Consider the following 22,666-nt stretch of genomic DNA (forward strand, 5'->3'; position numbering starts at 1 on the left):
CCTCTTTAAAAAGACTAATATTTCACCTCCAGCAGCCTGCTGTGCAGCAAAGGCTTCTGTAAAGGGAACACAGCTCCTCTGAGAGGCATGAAAATGAGGCTATTTTAAAGTTTCTAGGAGATGGGAGACATTTTATCTTGAGAATAAAAGAGTTTAAGAAATTACCAGCTAGGAAGTCCCTCTCATACTCCCTTCTGGCTCTTTCCCCAGAGAAGGACACAATTAATTTTAAGGAGAAAGGACTTTTCTTCTCAAGCTCTGAGGAAAATGAGAAAAATGGTCTAAGGTCTAATCTTCCTCCCTCCCTCCCTCTGCTTTACTGTAAAGCAGATTCAGGAAGTTTAAATGGTGGAAAGCATGTTTCATTCTGCTTGCTTTTGGGGGCAAATATGGACCTTTGGGTGCCTCATGGCCAGATGCTTTTTTCCTCAACTGGTAATCTGCAAACTAGTCCCATGGACTGCAAGAAGATCAAACCTATCCATTCTCAAGGAAATCGGCCCTGAGTGCTCACTAGAAGGACAGATCCTGAAGTTGAGGCTCCAGTACTTTGGCCACCTCATGAGAAGAGAAGACTCCCTGGAAAAGACCCTGATGTTGGGAAAGATGGAGGGCACAAGGAGAAGGGGACGACAGAGGATGAGATGGTTGGACAGTGTTCTCGAAGCTACTAACATGAGTTTGACCAAACTGCGGGAGGCAGTGAAGGATAGGTGTGCCTGGCATGCTCTGGTACATGGGGTCCCGAAGAGTCGGACACGACTGAACGACTGAACAACAACAACAACAAGTCCTGAGTAAATAAGAGCCATTTCAAAATTGACCAGTGAAAGCTGTGCTAAAGATGTCTTTTTGACTATAAAGGCTTCTTTGATGGGGGTGGAAGGTTTATTTACTGTCAAGATTTTTAGTCAAGAGAGCACAAAACAGAAGGCTTCTTGACCTTTTTGTGTGTGGCTAAGATCAAGTGTAGGTCTGTTTCTGTTTTTCAAAACAAGTTTAATATTCCTACCAGGTGCTCTGTACCTTAAAGTGGGGGGGGGGGAGGCTTAGAAAGGGATTTATTTACTCACACCAACTTCCACATGGTCTGAGCCACGGTCATCCTGCTTGTGGAGGAGCTCGAAGTAATAGCGCCTGGAGGAAAGGACACTGTGTGGGAAGCAAAGGAGATCATTACAAAAAAGCAAGTGTACTTCCAAGGTTACATGAATTCTAGGACTACCATGCTCTTGTCCCTGAGGAACTCTCAGCTACAGCAGATGCTGGAGAGCCGAGGAACAGAAATCTTAGGTGAATGAAGCTGGGGAATGAAGCCAGTTTCCACCCACACTCTTCCACACTGACTCTTCAGCAATAAGTATTGTGTGTGCCCAGAGATAGGGGAAGGGGAAGGTAGGGTTGTGGTTCTATTTAATGTTCAGTTGCCATTTCCTTAGTCAATTTCCTCCTCTTTCCAGGATCTCTCAAACACTATGATCTGGCTGGAAAATGCTAGAGTGGAATTCAACGTCACACAAAGGCAATTGTTCAGTCTCCGCAAGCATTTCTGTTTGCCTGATGGAATGATCTCCCCTCTCCTTTCCCCATGGGCTGTCCTAGGGGTTCTCCCAACCCTCCTGAGCAGATCTGGGGAGGACACAGAGGGAGGGGAGAAAGTCCCATTGCAGGACTTTTTGTGCTAGCTTCTTATAGTGCAATAACTTAGCTGAATCTGGGCCAAAAGTGTGCTCACCCTCCGCATATCAATGCTCCAAATACAGAAAGAATTGCACAGGAGTGTGCAAAATCACCCAATGTTCCACAATGTATTTATCATGGCATCAATCACATTTTCACAGAATTAGGAGCAATTTAGCAGTGGCTGGTGTGAGGGAAAGAGGAAGAAGGTGGTGCTGCAGTGGCCAAGCACTTGAGCTGTGATCTGAAAATTAAGTGGTTCAAACATCATCTCAGCCACAAACATTCCAGCCCCACCTCCCCTCGGTCCCTCAACCTCAACTCTCTCCCAGCTTTCCTTCTGAAATATAAGGGCAACAACAACAATCTGTTTTGCTGCATGGTTGTAAGGATCACTGAATGCTAAGAGTCAAAGCCATGGTCTTTAAATCACTTGCCTGCCCTGTTTATGTATAAAGCATAGGGTTGGGTAAAATCTGCTTTCAACATCAACTCTGATACTAGGAGTGAACTGGGATAAAAGAAGTTACAGCTCTCCTCACCCATAATAGTGTCATCATTACAGACAGCAGAGTCAGGATGGGGAAGAGGAGATAGATATGGGGACAGAGAAGAGGTACCAGGGGGAGAATGAGACACAGGCATGCGTAGCACAAATAAATTCTTCTTTCTGATTACTGGAAGCCCCACCTGCAGCTTCATTTGGCAATACAATCTGCACCACGCACTGTCCACATAGGTTTAGTTTTTTTGCCCAATTAAGTTCAGTTCTTTTCTGTACAACTAGGCTAGACTCAAGACATTTCTTCTTCCTCCCAACTGAAATCCGGGTGCCTTCAGATGTGAGCCGAATTCCAAACCATGCAGCAGGATTGCATATGTGACACAAACACAGAGCCTCAGCACAGGAACAAAGCAAACTAGGAAGGATTCAGGAAGCATTCAGGAAACAAGCATCTACATTGAAAAGGAGTGGAGCAAAAGGTTTAGGAATAGAACTAAAGAACAGATATGAAGAGAATGCTGTCAGCAGTTCTGGAGGCGATAGATGCCCACACTCAGTTGACAGAGGCAAGGCATTGCAGGCGCAGTTGCAGCTGAGATCCCGCTGTTCGATCACTGCTGCCTGTCAGTCCTGATCAGTGAGAGCAGAGGGCTCCTAAAATCCTTCTCACACAGGCTCTTGCTGGCTTGGTGTGCTGCATGCCACTGCTGCCATGGTAACCATATCCATCTCTTGCACAGCGAGACAGAAGGCTCTTCTTTGCCTTAAGCTGCCCAAGACACCAGATACTTGGGATGCTAGATTCATTTCGCAGCACTCACAAACACCCTGGGCTGACAGACCTTTGGTACTTTTCATGCAAGGGATTGTCAAGTGCTGGGAAGAAAGCGCAGGCCAACCCCACAGGGAGAATGGAGGGGTGGTGGCTGCCAACTTCAGCTGGTGCCTGCTAACTCAGCTGCAGCCATGGCTCAGCAGAGATATGGTGTTTCAGAAGCCTGGCGGAGGCCGTAGCTGATCCATAGAGCTGGTGGCAAAGGCATTGTGCCAGGTGGAATCTTTCTGGGAACATGGGCTGGTACCGTACACCTCAAACACAAATAGCAAGGAGAGGGACTATGCTAACATCAAGCAGCCACCAAAATGGGAGGGACTAGAGTGGACTGGAAGAGCATGTGCTTTGAATGCACAAGGTCACCTCTAGCAGGAAAACAAGAGCTCTGCCTGGAGATCTTGCTGCCAGTCAGAGTACAGTAATGGCCTTGATGGACTGTTTCCGATGTTCTCTAGGCAGTAGCCTCACACGTCTTCAGGAACTGTAAGAACAGAAACCAGAGACAGTCGCTTCACACCACCTCTGGAATTCAGCCACTGGCTGCAAACAGAGAGGCAGGGCTACCAGACACACCAAAGATTATTAGGCATGGCGCCTGAAGGGAGTTGCCTAGAAAAACTAAACACTTCTATTGCTTCTGAGAGCAGGGTGCCCATGTTTGGGAAGACACTGAAGGGTAGAAAGCATAAAATTGACTGTGATGGTTTTCTTCATAGTTTTGCTTTCTGATTATTTCCAGGTTTGAATTTGCTCGTCTTGATTACTATCTCTTTCCCATCGTAAACCACTAATTTCTGGTAATATTGCTGCCATTTACAGTCTTTGTGTTATGTCGCAGTTTGATTGTGTTTCTTCTTCAACTGTTACTGTTCTGAATTATCTGTCCCCTTTGTATTTGCTGCCAACTTGCTTTGGGATCTCTTGTTATGATCAGGTTTAGTTTCTTCAATCTTCTTCCAGGGGTGGCCAGTCCCATTTTACCACCTGACATGAACGGGAAGGTGGCTCCCCTGCCTTGCTTACCAGTTGCACTGTGGCTTCCGGAAAAATCTCACCAGAAGCCATCACCATCATGCAACCCTGGCGCTGGTGGCGGGAAGAGTGCCACCCTGAGGGATTCCACAGCTCAAAGCAGCTGCTTCAGTCCAGGCTAGTTCATGAGCAGGCTACTTCTGTCTTCCTTCTTTTAGCTAGGCCTCAGATTTCTTGTTCCATGACTGATCTGTATCCATTTCCTTTTGTCTTTCCATAGACTGAAATGCTATCACTGTTAATATTTAGCATTTCACTCTTCACTTTCTTCAAACTTTAAAACATTTCTCCCCAGCCATTACTTCTTAACAGTTACTTCTTCTCTTCCTTTTTAATACTGATGTGTTTGTATATCAAGAAAAATCAACTTCTTGTAACAAGTTGTTTGAGTAGATAGTGCTGCTCCAGAACATGTACATGGTCTTATTCCTTACTTTCTTCTTCTTAGAGATGAAGTTGGATTGCAGGATTTTTAAAAACAACAACACCCCCATATATATATTTAAAAGCTATTTAATATACTAGGTGGCATATATTGTCTAGAACAGGCTTCCTCAACCTCGGCCCTCCAGATGTTTTTGGCCTACAACTCCCATGATCCCTAGCTAGCAGAACCAGTGGTCAGAGATGATGGGAATTGTAGTCTCAAAACATCTGGAGGGCCGAGGTTGAGGAAGTCTGGTCTAGAATGACAATTGCAACAAAACCTCCAAGCCATGCCCAACTCTTCAGCCAAAACCAGGGTTCAGTTCTGCGTATGCAGAGACAATACTGCTCAGTTTGGATATGGCAATGGGGAGGTGTGGGGGGTGCTTAATTAAACTCCTTCCTAGCCAGATGTGAGCAGGTCTTGCTGTTGTTTGGATTTCAGATCACAGAGTTTGCTCAAGTGAACCAATGGGAAATGAAGAATCATAATTTGGATTTGATATCCCGCTTTATCACTACCCGAAGGAGTCTCAAAGCCGCTAACATTCTCCTTTCCCTTCCTCCCCCACAACAAACACTCTGTTTTGGTAAGTGGGGCTGAGAGACTTCAAAGAAGTGTAACTAACCCAAGGTCACCCAGCAGCTGCATGTGGGGGAGCGGAGACGCGAACACTGTTCACCAGATTACGAGTCTACCGCTCTTAACCACTACACCACACTGGCTCTGTGTAACCAGGGTGTGTAAACCAAGAACACCAAGCCCTGCTCACCACAACTGTGGTTCAATTGGAGGAGAAGGAAGAGGAGGAGAGAAGAAAAAGAATATCTCAAAATTTCCCTTGGGAACTCCAGGACATACACCAGGCAGGCTCTTGCTCTCCAAGCTGGCCGAGTTCCAATCAGCTGCTTCAAGGAACTGTGTGTGGCAAATGTGCCCAAACTATTCTTGCCATCACCAACAGTCCCTGCCCTTCCCTCCCACTTCCTTTCAGCGGCTCCCTAATTAGATTACAGCACTGAATTGTTCCCAGCTAATCATCTGCAAGGGAATCTGAAGTATATTCACACCCCACACTGAGTGCTTTTAAATGGTAGCCCCACAGGGGTGCCAGAAATCTTGCAAGGCCTATTCATGTCTTATTCATGAGCCAACCACAACCCTTGCAGGCAACCATCTGTGACAGTGGTTACAGGGAAACCTTGGGCTCTCCCCATCTTGATTGTTTAGAGCAGTAACGGGGAACCTGTGGTCCTCCAGGTGTTACTGGACTGCTATTGGGAATATTTTCTTATGGCATATCCACTGCACCATATAGGGCTGCTTATCCTGACTATTTGAAAGAGATCAGTGAGGGGAAAAGTTCAGTTTAATGCCTTTTAAAGCTGAAATGGGGAAACTACCTGCAGATTCACCATGTGTCTCCCACAGAGGTACAAGAGACAAGAGATCCCTGGTTTTATTTATTTATGTCTGGTTAAGAAGACACATTTCCCATCATGCACTGGACCCTGATACTGGGCAGGCTTCAACTAACTGGTCCTGTTAGCAGAAGCCCATGCAAGGAATCTGCTAACACAATGATGCTTCTCTCCCATCGCCCCTGGAATTGGCTTGTGGCGGGTGGGGTGGGGGGAATCCCTAGAACAGCACATGGGAGGAGGAAAGGGGAAATTGTTGCATCAGTGCAATCAAAATACTTGCATTGATGTAGCGATCTCCTTAGCGCTATACTGAATTTCTCCCACGAAGCAGTATTGATCGGTAGTGACAGAGATCACATTGACTAGTTCTGCTGAGAGGCAGACATGGCACTTAAGCTGGAATAATCTGCCAATGTGCCCAGTACTGAGGCTTGGTTTGGACCCCTCTGTTCTCAGAGCAGGTGTTTGTCCATTCATATTCCTCCCACCCACCCCCTTTTTTTTTGCATTTGGACAGCTTCCCTCATTTCTTTCTTCCAGCAGCTGGGGGAAGCAATAAGCATTCAGCACACATCTCCACTATTATTCCAGAGCTCTTCATGTCCTGACCCTAGCAAGAAAACTCTGCATGCCCTGCTCTTCACATTTGTCCTTCTGCCAATCTGAGGGCATGGCACACAGGATACATCACAGAGAAACAAGAGGCGATGCCAAAATGTTTGCAAATATATTTATACAGGGCACATGACAACAGCCCTTGGGCCACCACCGGCAAGGGAGCGGTTCATAACCTTGAGCAGCCTTTCCCAGAGGCCTCCTTCAGCACCACCATCACAAGCTCTGCTCACAACACCGCAGCTGCCTGCTGAACAAAGCCTCTTTCCCGGTGTAGGGCAAAAGGGTCTCTGTCTCTGCAGCCATTCGTTGTGCATGAACAGAACACGTAAGAGGTATGCAGAGTGGGCAAGGAAAGACTGCAGAATGCCAAGGAAGTCCCTGCTCAGCAGCAGGCAAAGAGAGGCCCAGACGAGAGCTGCCAGCTCCATCCAGGGCTGTGTCAAAAAGAGAGAGGCAAAGAAACAGGGAGGGGGAGCTGACAGGCACCAAATCTGGACAGGAAGTACCTTCAGACCGACAAGCCTGGAAATAGGACAAAGAGGAGTAGGAATGGAAAGGAGCGTTGCAATGGGAAAAGAAAGATGCAAAGAGTTCAGAAATAAAGCGAGAGAGAGAAAGAGAGAGCGCAAAAGTCTCATGGAGAAGCAAGTTTACAGAAACAGTTATGCATTTCCCACCTTAGATTGCCCTGCGGGAGAGCTGGCTGGCCTTGGGACTGGGAAACCTGGACTCACCCGCTGCCAAGAACTCACTGTGTGGCCTTGAACAAGTCACCATCTCTCTGCTTCCATTTGAGAACTGGAAAAATATCTACCCTACAGGGTTGTTCTAAGCAGCAAGCGCTAAATGAAGCAGGAGTAGCTAACTCGTGATTTCTGGTGGCCTGCAAAGCCCCCCCCCCCAATAATTTGCCTCCACTATTTTAAACTTAAGTGTTTTTGGGCAGCAGGTGGCAGTATTGTGCCCCACCATTGGGAGAGGTCTCTGCTGATTTACAAGAGGCCTCTTCTCCGTCCAGTACTGCACCATTCTTACAAAGTTGGTGCGATTGTTGGAAGGCTTTAGAGAGGCAAAAGAAACAGGAAGAAGCATTCCTTCCAGTTTCCTGTCTAAGGACCTTCTACCAATAGTGCCATACCACTGACAGAAGGGGCTTTGTTCCTCCTCCCAAGGGCAGGTTATCATCCCAGGGCAGGCACTGCCCTAGAGAGCATAAACACTGCTGAGTGTGTCTACATGTGTAAACTGATTGTCCCACCCTTTGCGCTGCATGAGTGTATACATGTGTGTGAAATGGGCTTGGTGGGTATGCAGATCTCAAGGGAGTGGAAAACGCTCAAAGGGGCCCTTGAGCCACAGAAGGTTAGCCACCCTGATATAAAGGATAAAGAAGAGAAGAATGGTGGTTTCTGACTTGGCTGTTCCATGCCCTTCAATATATCTGGATGTCTTGTTTCTGCACCATTGTAGTGAATGGGACACAAAATATAGCTAGACCAGTTTCCATTGGCGTTAATTGTACCAAGGTTTTGACAAAGTGCCCTGTGTAGTAAGGCAACCCTGCATGCTTCACCAGCAGAACATAAGCTTGCCTTCTTTTATATCTCTCCAACAATGAAGCATACACAAGATGTTGAGATCTAAGTAACATATGCTCACTTGCTAAAATGAATTTTTTTTTCTAAAAACATGCACAATTTCATAAGATACACTTGCAATTGCATAAAAATATTAGTAACGCCTCTTTGTTTAAATATATTATCATACCTACTAGATATGGTTCAGCATTCTGTTTCCAGCATGGGTGAGCCAGATGCTTCTGGGAGCAATCTGGCAACAGGCCTCCCCAGAAACAGGTATAATATTTGTGAACATGGAATTTCATAGCTAAAAACCATTGAGACATCTATCCTCTATGAATTTGTCACCCCCCCTTTTTTTAAGTGATCTAAGCTAGTGGCCACCATCCCATCTTGTGGCTGTGAGTTCCCTATGTGAGTTGTGTGTGATCTATGGCTTCAGCAGTATACTGTGGATGGCTCTGGAGGGGGCATTCTCACACCACATTTAACATCAGATGCTGGGGGATATGGGTAAGTGTTTGCTAGCATTACATCTCACATGCTCACAGCTCAGAGTGGCTGGGGGAACCCAGACAGATGGATGGGACACACACACACACACACACACACACACAGGCCTACAACAAAATATGGACAGGGTGTGGGCATATGTAGGTTATGTACATCATATACCTTTTAAACACATTCAAAGTATCTTCATGTGTGCGCGCAGCCTTAGCTGTCTAGAATGAGCAGAAGAACAGGGTAGCAACACCTACCGGATTGGCTTGGAAACTTGTGAGCTGAATTTTGTGAACTCTCCTGGGGCAGTCCACTCAGAGCCCAGCTAAAGAAGAAGAGGAGAAAGAATGTGAATATGTAGCCAAATCCAATCTTTGATCAAAGGCCAAAACCAATACCAAAAAACTAGAAGAAAATTAGGAATGGCACTGGCCGAAGTTGATTAGAACATCACAATCCACATGGTTTTTTAGTACATTTCAGGGGAATAGCCTGAAGCTGATTCACAGCAACCATGCCTAATTTCCTAAGCAAATAAATTATACTAAGAGGAATATGGGGAAAGCCCTTCATATAATTCTGTCATAATTCAACTGGTAGACTTTTCTTCCTGTCACTGTGTGACCTTATTTCCAGTCTTCTAGTTTGTGTCTGATCTGGTCTGTTTTGTATCCAGTGCTACAAAGCACTTATAAAAATCCAATCACAAAGGTTTTCCTAAACAGTCTTATTGGCAATTAATATCAGCCACACAAAACCCGAGCCACTAGATCAAATGAGAATCCCTTTCATCAGTCACCTCTGAGTTAATTGATATAAGGAAAAACAAGCTTTGTCTCACAGTGTGGTCTGCATGACTAGAAAGCTCTGTAATGGGTAGGTTAAAAGGCGTTGCCACAATTCTGCAGGGCTTGTACCTTTCTATTGCAAATTTACAAGATTCAGCACTGGCCTTTAAGCTTTCATTAAAAATGCACGAAAGGGAGTGAGCTACAGCTGTCCTGGGACCTGCAGCATTGAATTTCTTGACTGTGCATGCTGAAGATTTAATTTTGTTTACTTTTATTTGTTAGCAGAACAATCAAATGGTGAAACAAATTACCAATCTTTGCTTGGCAACAGCTTTACCCACCAGTGGCTTGAGAGACTCACTGCAGACTATAGATCTATTTGGAATAGCCTGATAGTGCCAAATCTTTCAGAAATACTGAGGCAGCCTTTGAAGTATACTGGGACGGGCACTGCTAAAACGTTTGGAGAAAAAGGGAGCAGTTGTGAAACTGGTAGAATTTCAAATGGAAGGTTAGACACTCATAATCTTGAAGACACAACAAATAAAATCTTTTGGCTGGTTTGATTTCCGATACCGTGCTATTTTTATTTTATTTTATTTTATTGCATTGGATAATTTGGATTTTTTCTTTTCTTTGATGCAGCATGTAACACGACTATATTCTGTGCTGCATCATAATTTCTATGGGGGAGGGTTTCTTTTGTTGCATATTTGTCGTTTAACTTATATGAAGAAAAGCATTTTTTTAAGGGGCATGGGGAAAGTGGCAATAGCAGTGGGGCAGTGATGACAGGAAGGAGTCATATGGGTCAGGTGACTGATCAGGGCAGTAGGCCCATGCCTTCAAATGTGTGAGTGTGTGTGTGAAAGAGAGAGAGCGGGGGGGGGGGAGAGATTTAAACTCCCAAAGGGGCACAGAGGAGTGGAGGGTATTGGTTCCTTCCCTCCTCACTTCATTCTTACAGTTCATCTGACAGGATTTTCTCCTCCCTGTCCCCAGCCATGTTCTGATGCTGGAAATGAACTTGGCTAGGATATAAACACTTGTTGAAAAGATGGGTAAGTGCCAGTTGTGATAACAGCATTTAGCACAAATACCCACTTTTAGACTTAATTAGCATTCCACCCCTAGGCTTTAAAGCAGACACAGGTCTGCCACCGTTAGGTCCAGACATGGACGACTCTGGGGTTGCGCACTCATCTCGCTCTATAGGTCGAGGGAGCTGGTGTTTGTCCGCAGACAGCTTCTGGGTCATGTGGCCAGCATGACTATGCCACTTCTGGCGAACCAGAGCAGCACACGGAAACGCCGTTTACCTTCCTGCTGGAGCGGTACCTACTTATCTACTTGCCCTCGATGTGCTTTTGAACTGCTAGGTGGGCAGGAGCTGGGACCGAACAACAGGAGCTCATCCCGTGACAGGGATTCGAACTGCCGACCTTCCAATTGGCAAGCCCTAGGCTCTGTGGTTTAGACCACAGCGCATTGGTTGGGCCTAAAACCTATAGGTCATGGGGCCACCATTTTCAAGTTGTGTGTGAGAGGTCCTGGGTTCAAAATACAGACAGGCCTGTTGGAGTGGTGATATACCTTTAAAACATAATATGGAACACAATTCTTCCAGTAGTTATTAGCTATAAACCCCTAAAATGATATCCTCCAACACTTCAGTGATGAAAACAATCCTGTTTGTGATGGAGTAAAACTAGGGGCAGAGTCTGGGAAACCAGCAAAATGGTCAGATTCATTACCTGCATGGCACGCAGAAACATATACAATATATACAACCGCAACCACCCTAGTCAAAGGTCTAACCCCGCTAATCTGAAATCTATGCTAATTCCTTATCACCTCCTGCATGCTGTTAGCATTGAACACAAGGGCAATAGTAACGCTAAGCAAGTGATGCCCTGAGGCCACAATCATACTTTACTATCTCTGTCAAAGAAATTGATTTTGCTGAATGGCCTTAGAAATGGGGCTGGCCTGAGTATCTGCATCATCTCTGTATCCATGGTCTCTATTTCTCTGCTTATATATGGCACAGGGATGCAGTTTCTTCCTGGGCTCAGGAAATCTAAAGCTCTGAAGCAAAACCAGAGGTAAACGCTGGCAACATGGACAAAGAAACATTTGCTGAGTTGCTTTTGAGCATTTTTAAGCCATTGCTTAAGGGAAGACTTAAGCAGAAATTTGAAATACTGCCGATCTCTCCACCTGACAATACTTTCATTAGTTCCTAGTTGTGCTCCTTAGCCTGTTTCTTCCCAACATAGCAAAGCTTTCACGGTATGAGCCAAGTTTAATGTTTTAAATCCAAACCATTTTGCCAGCTATCAAATGGCAAAGTGCATTTCTCACCCCTTAGATGGAGAAAAGGGCTCCTTATTTCCATAATTTCTCTATTTGCTAATATGGCTGTGAAACAGGCTCTCTCTGCAGCCACCGTGGAAATAAGAGCTTTACCTTCACATTCAGAACAAAGCAGAGAAATATCTGCCACATCTGTGCACAGGCTTAACCTTGAAATCAGTGTTACTGAGCGAACCAGGTGTAAGGCTCAGGTTGTGAGCCACAGCTGCAGAAAAACATTACTATCAAAACACAACAGCATTAAGAACAGACTCATATACACACATTTTTGTGTTTTGTGTTATAATAGGTCCAGGTTTTAATTATGCAGCCTCCAGATGTAAGAATCACAGCTGAGTTGGCTCGAGGTTTCTATGGCTCCCAGTGGCAATACTACTGGCTACATTTACATTTAACTATCCTAGCAAGGAGCCAGGGAGATGACGCCAGATGGCATTGCTTGTAAGAAGACAGCAAGAAGCACACCTATCCATGGAAAGATGCTACAATGCCACTAACATGTATCTATTGGCCTTCCTATTACAATGTGAGAAGCTAAGAGAAAGCATAAAATGGATCCCACCTTGCCCACAAATGCCACCAGACGGGCATTGGCTGGAGTCTCGTCAGGGCTGAGCCAAAATTCAGAGTTGTCATCCGAAGCTACAGAAAACTGGAAGTCCCCTACAAGGCAAAGAAGAAAAGTTGAGCTGCAGGGAGGACTGCAGGAGCAGGTGAGAGCAGGAGGCTTGAGCAATAAAGATTTCATATGCTGGTGGGCTGGGCATGTTGTGGCTGAGAGAGACAAGCCTTTTCAAGTCAATGTGTCAAATGTCTACTGGATGCTGTAGTCTGGGACTCAAGAGCCCCTGGAATGATGCTTGGTCACTGGTGGGTGGCGGGAAGGGGGATAGAGAGATGGTAGTTTCTTAACTTCCATAGCCTGGGATACACTTGAAGGCGTTCTGATGGCATGAAGCCTCTTGACCTAGAAAGGAGCAACAGAGAGCGGGTCCCTCTGCAGTTTCCTATAACTCCCACTGTGAGAGATTAGGAGCAGGGGCAACAAAATGCATATGGTTTTCTTTAAGGCACAGGTATCTCTGAGTGGGAAGAAGGTGAGACCTCAGCAATGAAGTGCAGCTTTGCAGACAGAGTAAAGGGTTGTTAATTCAGCTCACCATCTTTGAAGGGATGGATGTACCCAAATATACGGAGGCCATAATTCTTCCACTTGGGTGACACAGCCAACTTTTTCACTGTTGTGCGGGTCTAAGAGCCAGAAGAAAAGAGGAAGAGAGTGTTTGAATGTAATATTCCACAACAATGGCCTTGAGCAAATGTATATTATATTAATTTGTGCGATATTTATCATACCCTTCATCAGTTCTATTGCTCCCAGTGCAGGTTACACCTCAACACACTATCAAACCATACAATAAAAGACTTTTTTATTAAAGATTTTCATGGTTTACAAATGTACGGGCATTGTCTCATTTTTCAGGCTGTGTTTTCTATAGATCAATTACATTTGTTGTGAGACGTTAGTGTTGTATGCAGTATAAGGTTGGGGAGAAGGTGGGGGGAGGGAGGCTGGGGTGGTAAAACTTATATTCTTTTACTTAGTGTATGTGTGGTGTTTTGCATCAACATCCCTTGGGTAGGTTCTCTTTCTATCCGCTTATTATATTTCCTTGGTAGTGAGAGAGGTGGGGGGGGGGGAGGCGCTAGGGCAGGGGTCAGCAAACTTTTTCAGCAGGGGGCCGGTCCACTGTCCCTCAGACCTTGTGGGGGGCCAGACTATATTTTGAAGAAAAAAAATGAACGAATTCCTATGCCCCACAAATAACCCAGAGATTCATTTTAAATAAAAGAACACATTCTACTCATGTAAAAACATGCTAATTCCCGGACCATCCGTGGGCCAGATTTAGAAGGCGATTGGGCTGTATCCGGCCCCCGGGCCTTAGTTTGGGGACCCCTGCGCTAGGGCATGGTTAGTTATCTTTAGTGGCTGCAGTGAGATTTGTATTTCATGTGTGAAGGGGTGTAGGATTGTTGGGTCAAGTAAGCCATACCGATTCATATGCTTGTCAGTGGATTCTTATTATTGTCTACAATAAAAGTTTAAATAACTAAAGCGTCAGTATTGGTATATCAAGCTGGTAGACCCATCACTAGTCAGCATTTAGTCAGCTCCCTGCAAAAGCCTGGCTCAAAAGATATCAAAATACAGTATTTTGTGAACATGCTTATACACTGGAAAACAGAGAATAATTTATATTCGCCAAGCCTCCTCTTCAAATTCCTCCTCCCACTCAAGTGTCTTTAGAGGAGATTCATTCAGAAGTTCCATGTTTAGCATGAGCCCTTAGTAGATGGATCAGCGTAAGAGTACTGCACCTTTAAAGGCACACATGGAAGCCATTTGGATATTTCCTTCACATTGCCAGTGTCCTGCATGGAAGTAAGTCAGCCTCCTTGATTTTGTCTGTCTTAAAGCTGGGGCAGGCACAAGGATGTGAACATGGGAATGGGATACCATTGCCCAGAGGCAGTCAACGTGGGACCTTCCAAATCTTGCTGGGACTCCAATTCCCATCAGCCCCATCCAGCATGGCCAATGGGTCAGGGATGATGGGAGTTGCAGTCCAGCAACATAAGGAGCACACCTCATTAGATAAACCTTACCACACCCTGATACTGGCCTGCTGAAATCAAAGGAACTACACTTGTGGATTTCATTAGCATGTAGATCAAGTCAAATGCCCTAGTTACTAGTAGAATGGACATTTACCGCAACAGTGGCTACGGATATTTACTACACACATAGAGAGTAACAGAAACCTCCCTCCTGGAAGTTATGCAGCAACTGGCCTCTTCGTCTTTCACTTGTACTTACATGCGGATAGAGGGGGAAATGCAGGTTCTTCCTTAGTTGCCCAACAGCTCCTCCACACCAGTCTTCAAATACATGCAGGTTTGCTTTCCCTTTGTACTGCAGAAGAACAACATTTAGGCTATACACAAGCTCTCTGAGGCAATTCTGGGTGCGTGGGTGTATGCCTGTGTGCATGCACATGTGTGACAGAGAGAGAATATAAACATTACATAGTGCAACACAATCCTGGAGCCCTGAAAGACTATCGCAGTATTGAAATACCTCCTTCTCCTGGTGGTGCCAGGTATACACCTTAAGCCTGCTGCAGACATGGGTAGGCCAGGTGAGCCTGCAGAATATTGAGGCCTCCTTGAAAATTTTAGGGGGCCCTCAGCCCCCCTAGGTGGCACCCCTGGGCCAGGAGTCTTTCCAATCCTACCTGGAGATGCCAGGGATTGAATCTGGGACCTCTTGCATGGGACCTCCTGCTCTGCCACTGACTTTTGGTCCTTTCCCTGCTGACTGCTGCAGGTGCACCAGTGTTCCTCACAGCAAAGATGTATCTTCATCTTTCAACATTTGTGTACAAGAGCTTGGGAACCCTAACAGGTCCATGATGCAAACTTGTCTAAAGATGTGGATATATCATCCACATGGTATGTGTTTACTGCAGTGAACACCAGCGTCATAAGCGATGTACCGGGAGCAAAAATATTCTAACCTCATGTCTTAAACAAGATGAATAGGAAGAATCCACAAAGCCTTTGTGAAAATATAAATTTAGCTTTGCTTCACTCCAAAATCATAAACTCTGAGCTCAAGCTACTCGACTCTCTTCTTCTTCCCTATTTCTAGCTCTCCACCATTTAAAAAAATATAACATGCATATAGCAAAACATAGCTATCACAAAATTAAAAGTAAAATAATGTGGGCTAACAACACTAACAAAAATGTAATCAAAAATAAAAATAAAACATTTTCAAAAGACATTCAGATACTTGTGATCTATGTTAGCAATAGAGAGGACATTTGACACATAATGAGCGACAGATCTCTATTCTTCAAGCAATGAAATGTAAGACGCAATAGAATCCTGATATGCAGTTAATGTACTGGCTAGGTTAGCAAATTCCATTACTTTTCTGAGTCATTACTTTCCTTGGGTTTGGCTGTTGCCTTCCAATTTTTGCACAGAGCTGTCCCACTGCAGTTAAAACATCCCTTTTTAACATAGTTGGAGGTGGTGTATGGTGGATTCTGATACCAGTTTACGTCACATACCTCAGTAGCAACTTCTATTGCTATCCCACCTACCCCCACCCTCAAGAAAAACCAGAGGCAGGCCCAACTCATGCAGTGTGAGCCTAAGCTCTTCAATTACAACAATCATTTTGGGCTTGGACAAGACAGCTCAGACAAGCTGGAACTGGATGCAGAGTCTCCTGTTTGGTAGAGCAGTATATGCAGCATCCATTGAACCAGCTGTTTATTTAGGGCCAGTATGGAGATCTGGCCCAGTGCAATGAAGGGCATCAAGGTCTCTACTCCCATTCAAGCATTACTCCTTAAACATCTTGTGTTGTGTACATACTTTTGACATAATCAGCACAACAGAAGCCAGGTAAATGATGGTGCTTAGTCACACTGATCAATGCAGAGGACCTTAACTGAATTAAAAAAAAACTAGAGAGGCGTTTCCTGGGTAGGCATAATTGGGATGAAATTTCAGAAGGTAAAAACTCCTTTCCAGAATTACTTCTCTCCTGTTTGAAACCACTCAGGCTCTTAATTCCTCACAGTCAAGGTATCAGCCAGAATTTGGAACTATAACCAGAGCTGTCAACCTTCCCTTTTTTTTTCATTGGGAAACAGCCATAGCTGTCAACTTTCCCTTTTTTTGCAATGGGAAACGGCGCTGGAATAAGGGAATTTCCCACAAAAAAGGGAAAGTTGACAGCTATGACAGTAACTGCTTCCTTCTACAAACAACAGCCGCACTCTGACAGTAGCCATGCCTTGTCCATATCTGTGTCAGGAATACAACACAGGTACTAAAACTTACTTTATGACCATGTCATATCAAATGTTATCAGCTGTGGCTCTTTTAACAATGATTGCTAAGTAGTCCGTATCCCCTTATAATGAAAACGCTTTCCCAGATTAAAGCTATATCCAGCCCACATAACTGTCCCAGGGATGATGCCCATCCCCAATGGCCCCCACCCCAAGCCTTTGTATTTAAAACAGCATGCACCACCTATTGCCATATCACACTGGCTCATTTTGCATGCAACACTAAGCCAGAACATGGCTAAGCATTAACAAGCAAGCATACATGTGCGCGGAGTGAAAACCACAGCCACTTCTCTTCAAGTTATTTGGCTGCTTTGCTACCTGCAGCCAAGCCATGGGCAAACCCAGGCTTGTAGTCTGTCTCTACCCAATAAACCACAAGTAGTAAGCTAAGGACAAATATTGGCTACAGCTCATGGTTTGTTCGGAGCGAGACAAACCATGAACCTAGGTCTGTACCTAATGCTAACCCAAACCATGGCTTTGCTCTGGGTAGTGCTACAAAGGGCTGTGCCACCTCAGAAGGCTGTATGAAGGAGGCCAGTATAAATATAAGCTGGTTTTAAAGCTCTTTCTTATGGCAGCCTCAAAGACTCATGAGAACTGTAGCTTTGTTAAAATGTTGAGAATTCACTGTTAGAGAATCATAGCCCCATCCACCCACCGATCTATGAGTCCCAGGACTTCTTTGGGGGTGGAGATCTGAGGCATTTTAATTGGTTTAAATTTGTAGTGAAGTTCTGGCAGGCTGCTCTTCTTTTGCCCATTTCTCTCTCTCGTTATTTCTTAATTTCTTTCTCATTATTTCTTTTCAGCCCTCTGAGGCTTATTCTAGTGGTTAAGCACAATCATCTAATTAATTGACTTCATATGCTCAATATACTTTTTTCCATTATTACTATTGGCTACCCTTTCAGCAGGGCAAAGCATAACATGGGATTGGTTCACAGAACATGGTAGTGTAATGAATATATAGAAATACACTTGCAGTGCAGTCATTTCTTAATGAAAAGGTTCTCTCTTGGATGCCAGGCTTTCTAAACTGCTCTGAGATGTCCACGGAACATTGGAAGCTGTCTTATACAGAGTCAGAACATTGGTCCATCTAGCTCAGGAGTGTTTACACCAACTGGCAGGTGCTCTTCCTGGGTTTCAGATGGTTCCCAGCTCTACCTGGAGATGCCAGGAATGGAACCTAGGACCTTCTGCACTCAAAACAGTTGCTCTTCCATTGAGCTGTGGCCCTTCCTCCAAACACTTTGCTTTGCCTCTGATCAAGCAACATATTCTGTGCACATTCCATGCACATTTGCAAAGTACAATGCAGGAATAATTAAGGGAACACAAGATACAAAGAAGGGTAAAAGGCAGGTTGGGGCCTTTATTCATGAATAGGTCTACTGCTGAGTAGCTGTGCCATCCTGCTGCTTGAAACTGTAGGCCAGAGCACCTTATGAGTAAAGTGTAATTGTAGGCAAACTAATTTACCTATGGAAATGCAAAGTTGGTACCCATGTTTGTGTGCATCCATCCAATGGAGGGGTATTATTGGGTTGTTTTTATTTTGATTATCTATTTTGTGGTTTTAGATTTTGATTTTGTTCTGTGAACCGTCCTGAGACCTCTGGGTATAGGGCAATATATAAATTCAATAAATATAATAACAAATAATAAATAGTATGTCAGGGGGAAGGCTAATGCTAGAAACCTTCTCTGTTTTTACAAACACAAGGAGAATTTAATACGGGGGCATTGTCAAATAAATGATCTCTTATGTGTCTTCTGAGGTGGCACAGTCCTTTCTACCAGTAGGACTACAGTCACATATGCTTGTGTCATTTGATGTTTCAAGCCTGACATGAATAGCAAATGCTGAGATCAGGAATGGCTCCTTTCTGTGTAGACTATGTTTCAAACCATCTAGCACAATTGTGGTGGCACAGATAAGCCACAATTTTGTTATGGGCTACTTCACAGCACCATCTGCAGATATCAGTAACCCAGCAGTAACTGTTTAGGCATCCATTTACAGATATCCACCTGAGAGATACAGAGCAAGGTCATACTCTTGCCTCTAAAGGAGGGATCACATGAGCCAAAACTCTTCAGTTCCTGTAATAGGCCTATAGTTCTACCATTTTAAAATTGTATGCTTCTATCCTACCCCATAATAACCTTCCATGGCAATTCACAACAATAAAACATACATAATCCCACAACAAAAACATTTAAATTTCTAACTTATAGAACAATACAATCAAGTCAACTTAAATGAGTCAGTTTCCTCAAGTATGTGCCTGGTGGAGTACAAAGGTCTTGATCAGCCTCCTCCAGCCTGGTGCCCTCCAGATGTTGTTAAGACTACAACTCCCATCAGCCCCAGCCAGCATGTCCAATGGTCAAGAATGTAGTCCAGCAGCATCTGGAGGGCACCTGGTTGGGGAAGCCTGGGCTTGAACTAAAAAAAAAATCATAGCATTACTTATAGTCTGTAAATGAAGAAGTTCCAGAGGTTTGGCATCAACTCGGAGAAAGCCCTGCTTCTTGTAGAAATCAAAGGTAACCAAGTGTGGTCTCTCTACATGACTGTGGTGAACGTGGAACATCTCATACGGGACAGGAATTTCTCGGGTATTCTAAGCCCAGTCAGTATACAGAGCTAGCTATGGCTGGAGAGCCCTTTTCTAACCTTGCTCTATACTCCTGGCAAAGAAATTCTGTGGCAACCACAAACTTTCCCTATACAGCATGGGACTGCTAACACTGGACTCCAAAAATTCTGGTGCAGCGTCAACACCAGAGAGGTACAAGGAGGGCTACAGTAAACAGTTCATCATTATGAGGATACAGTAACTTCTGAGCCTACAGCCTTCTGAGATGCTAACAAGGGCCCACTCCTCTCTCACTAGCAATACACTCTTAATCTTCCTCTCTATAATCACAACAGAGTCCTCATTCAAACAGTGATTAATGACCACCCCCGCTTCCTGGATTCAAGTCTGTGGATCAAAATCTGGCACATCTCAGCTGCTGCTCCCCTCTAGGCATTGTTGTGCGCTTCAAACGGAGGGCTGGATCATCAGCTGGTGCAGATGTGCAACTTTAGTGAAGTCAATGGCGCTTAACTAATCCATAGGAGCTGAGGAAAACAGAAGCTGCTGGGAAGGATATCATGAGAGGGGGAGGGATTTCCCTTCCAATGGGGCAGCTGAAGAAGGCACCATGCAGCCCCCCAACTGGTATGCATTGCACCACCAGTCTGTAGTAAACGATCTTCCCCACAGCCATCAGGGAACCTTCTTTGGAAAGAGAGGCTAAATGTTTTAGGATTGACTACTCAATAGGTGTCATGTACATCAGGGCTGCTATTTTGCACAAAGCTACTGAGGATGCTGACCAGCCTCCCGTGAAACCTCGCAGATAATGAGACCTAACCACTTGACAAATCAACGAACAAAGCCCATTATGTGCCACAGCATGTCCCAGACTTCTTTTGCCTGGCTGCTGATGGTGCTTACTGATCTGTGGGATTTGCTCACTTGCGATGCAACTCCCAGGTCTGGCTCTGTGATCAAACTTCATCCTCCTCCCATAAGCATCACTCAGCACCTACCCTCTTGGGCATCTCAATGCATCCCACTAACAACAGCTTCCTTGCCACAGTTCTTCAGGACTTTCCTGATGCTTTTCATGGTAGCAGGCAGAATGCTGGCTGAATAATGCATGAGTGCATTAAGCAGGCAGGTGCCCAGGCACAGGTGTCAGTCAATCCAGGCTGGGCTTTACCCTGAACTGATAAAAGTAATACAGTGCTGGGAAATCAGTGTGAAATGGGCTGGACCAAATGTGATGGAGCAGGATGGAGTGAATGCACACTGGCCTCTGATCTGCCTTGGATGCCTGGTCTAATTATGTGTGTCTGTAATTTTCTCTGCATCAATATCTAAAAACTGCATCCAGTTGTTATTAGTGTGCAGTTCAAGAAGGGTTCAAATACTGTAAGAGGGGAATTGCTGGCTGGTATCTCAAGCTTTATTATTACGTTTCATAAAACCATAAGGCACGAGTAGACCTTATGGGTCACCCACTCACATCTCCTGGCCTGAGACAGGTGGCCTCTGCTTAAAGCATCCTTCATAGGTGCACTATTTTGGAGGACAAAGTAGGAGTGAAGCAAAAGGCCACAATCCATTGTGAAACTATTCCTTGAAGCATCACTGAAATGAACAGGAACTGGGCAAGAGGGTCGATACTGCTCTTACACAGTTATTCATTTCACTGGGACTTAATTAAGGTTATTAATCGGAATTGTGCCCAATGATTTCACCTTTGCACACAGCTGGTAACTGCACAATTAGTATCATTTTACAAACTTCTCCTCTGCAAACCACCCCGCCCCTCCAGATTACCTCCCTTCCTTGAAAATTTGCTTTGTCCAGCTTACCTGCTCGCTCCAGGGCAAAACATGTCTGGTCACGTTTGGCTTTGGGGGTCTTCCAGCTCTGTCAAGGCCATGTCTTTTTGAAAACCAACCATCAACCCCTTGCTCTTCAGTCTGTAAGAAGGGAGGAGGAGCAGTAGAAGCAACAACAGCAAATTCAGCACCAAGTGGGATGAATCCCATAAAGGGCCAAGGTGAGAGAACAAAACAGAAAGTACTAATGTCATTTCTATTATTAGCTATTGCCAGCGCAACATGCTCTCTGCTTGACAGGATCAATTATCTCCAGCACTAAATTGTTTGGCTTCATGGAAGTCACCTCAGCACCTGGTGTAGGAGTTCATGCATTAATGTCATACAGAATACACCATTCTCCTCCAAAGTAGAATCTTGCAATTAATTGAAATCACCTCAGTCCACAGGGAAGTTGCAGGGGTGGGTGGGGGTATTATATTCAGAAACAAACAGGAGGAGGGGGAAATAATTTTGAACACATTTACCATAAGAACATATAGGAAGAACCTTGTTGGCTCAGGACAATGGCCCATCTAGTCCAGCAACCTGATCTCAGAGGTCAACCAAGCTGCCTGTGGGAAGTACCCAAGCAGGACCTGAGTGCAACAGCACTCTGCCCCCTATAATTCCCAGCAAGTGGTATTTAAGAGGCATACTGTCTCTAACAGTAGAGGTGGAGCATAGACACTGTGGCAAGTAGCCCACCCAGGTTAGTAGCACCTAATGTGCATTTGGTTCTTGGGAGGATGAGTGAGATACAACAAATGGAACTGCACACTAGTCAAAGGGATAAGCAGTATTTGCAGTTTCTTTTTATGCCTATGACATGAAACTGACCTCACTCCTCACTCCAAATTCAACAGCCCTGTTTAGGGAAGTTTTAAATGTTTGATGTTTTATTGTATTTTTAATATTTTGCTGGAAGCTGCCCAGAGTGGCTGGGGAAACCCAGCCAGATGGGCGGTGAATAATAATAATAATAATAATTATTATTATTACTACTACTACTACTACTACTACTACATGGAGAGGCAAGGTATGTTTAGAGTCAACACAAAGTATTTCCATAAAATGGGACTTGCTTTTGAATAAACATGCAAAACCTTGTGTTTTGAATGAACATGCATAATCTGTGATCCTAAGTTTAATTATTTGGAAGTAAATTTCTCCTTGAAACAATTGAACTTATTTCCAAATGATTATAGTTGGGTTTTAATGCTATTTCTTATGCAGTTCTTACATTTCCGATGAGTAGACTATTGCTGGCTAGGATATACCCTTGATTAAAAACCTCCGATCTCTTCCGCTTTACTGAGTGCATGTAATAACACTCCCAAGTGATGTGTTACAAGCAGGATGGTGTTAAATCCGCTCCACTTCCGGGTGGGGAGGAGTTGCGGTGGACCGCAATGCCGCTCTTCCCCACTTCCTGTGGGCGGGGGACTTTGTCCCCCGCAGCTTAGGGAGTCCCCGGCCACGTCAGCAGGCATCCGGCCAATCAGCC

General features: G+C 44.7%; 1 protein-coding gene across 2 annotated transcripts in view; it reads right to left on the reverse strand.

The window, feature by feature from the left end:
• B4GALNT4 (beta-1,4-N-acetyl-galactosaminyltransferase 4) overlaps window positions 1-22,666 on the reverse strand; it is a 172,400-nt gene that overhangs the window by 29,283 nt on the left and 120,451 nt on the right. The window contains exons 3-8 of one of the 2 annotated variants that reach the window (XM_033156438.1): window positions 21,151-21,261; window positions 14,654-14,749; window positions 12,933-13,023; window positions 12,335-12,435; window positions 8,863-8,930; window positions 1,074-1,152 (exon numbers count right to left, since the gene is read on the reverse strand). In XM_033156438.1, the coding sequence (XP_033012329.1) occupies window positions 1,074-1,152; window positions 8,863-8,930; window positions 12,335-12,435; window positions 12,933-13,023; window positions 14,654-14,749; window positions 21,151-21,261 (546 nt within the window). Of the gene's footprint in view, window positions 1-1,073; window positions 1,153-8,862; window positions 8,931-12,334; window positions 12,436-12,932; window positions 13,024-14,653; window positions 14,750-21,150; window positions 21,262-22,666 lie in introns of those variants that run through there. The other variant, XM_033156447.1, reaches the window with a different exon arrangement.

Source organism: Lacerta agilis, chromosome 1 (assembly GCF_009819535.1).
Source record: "Lacerta agilis isolate rLacAgi1 chromosome 1, rLacAgi1.pri, whole genome shotgun sequence".
NCBI classification, from domain to species: Eukaryota; Metazoa; Chordata; class Lepidosauria; order Squamata; family Lacertidae; genus Lacerta; species Lacerta agilis.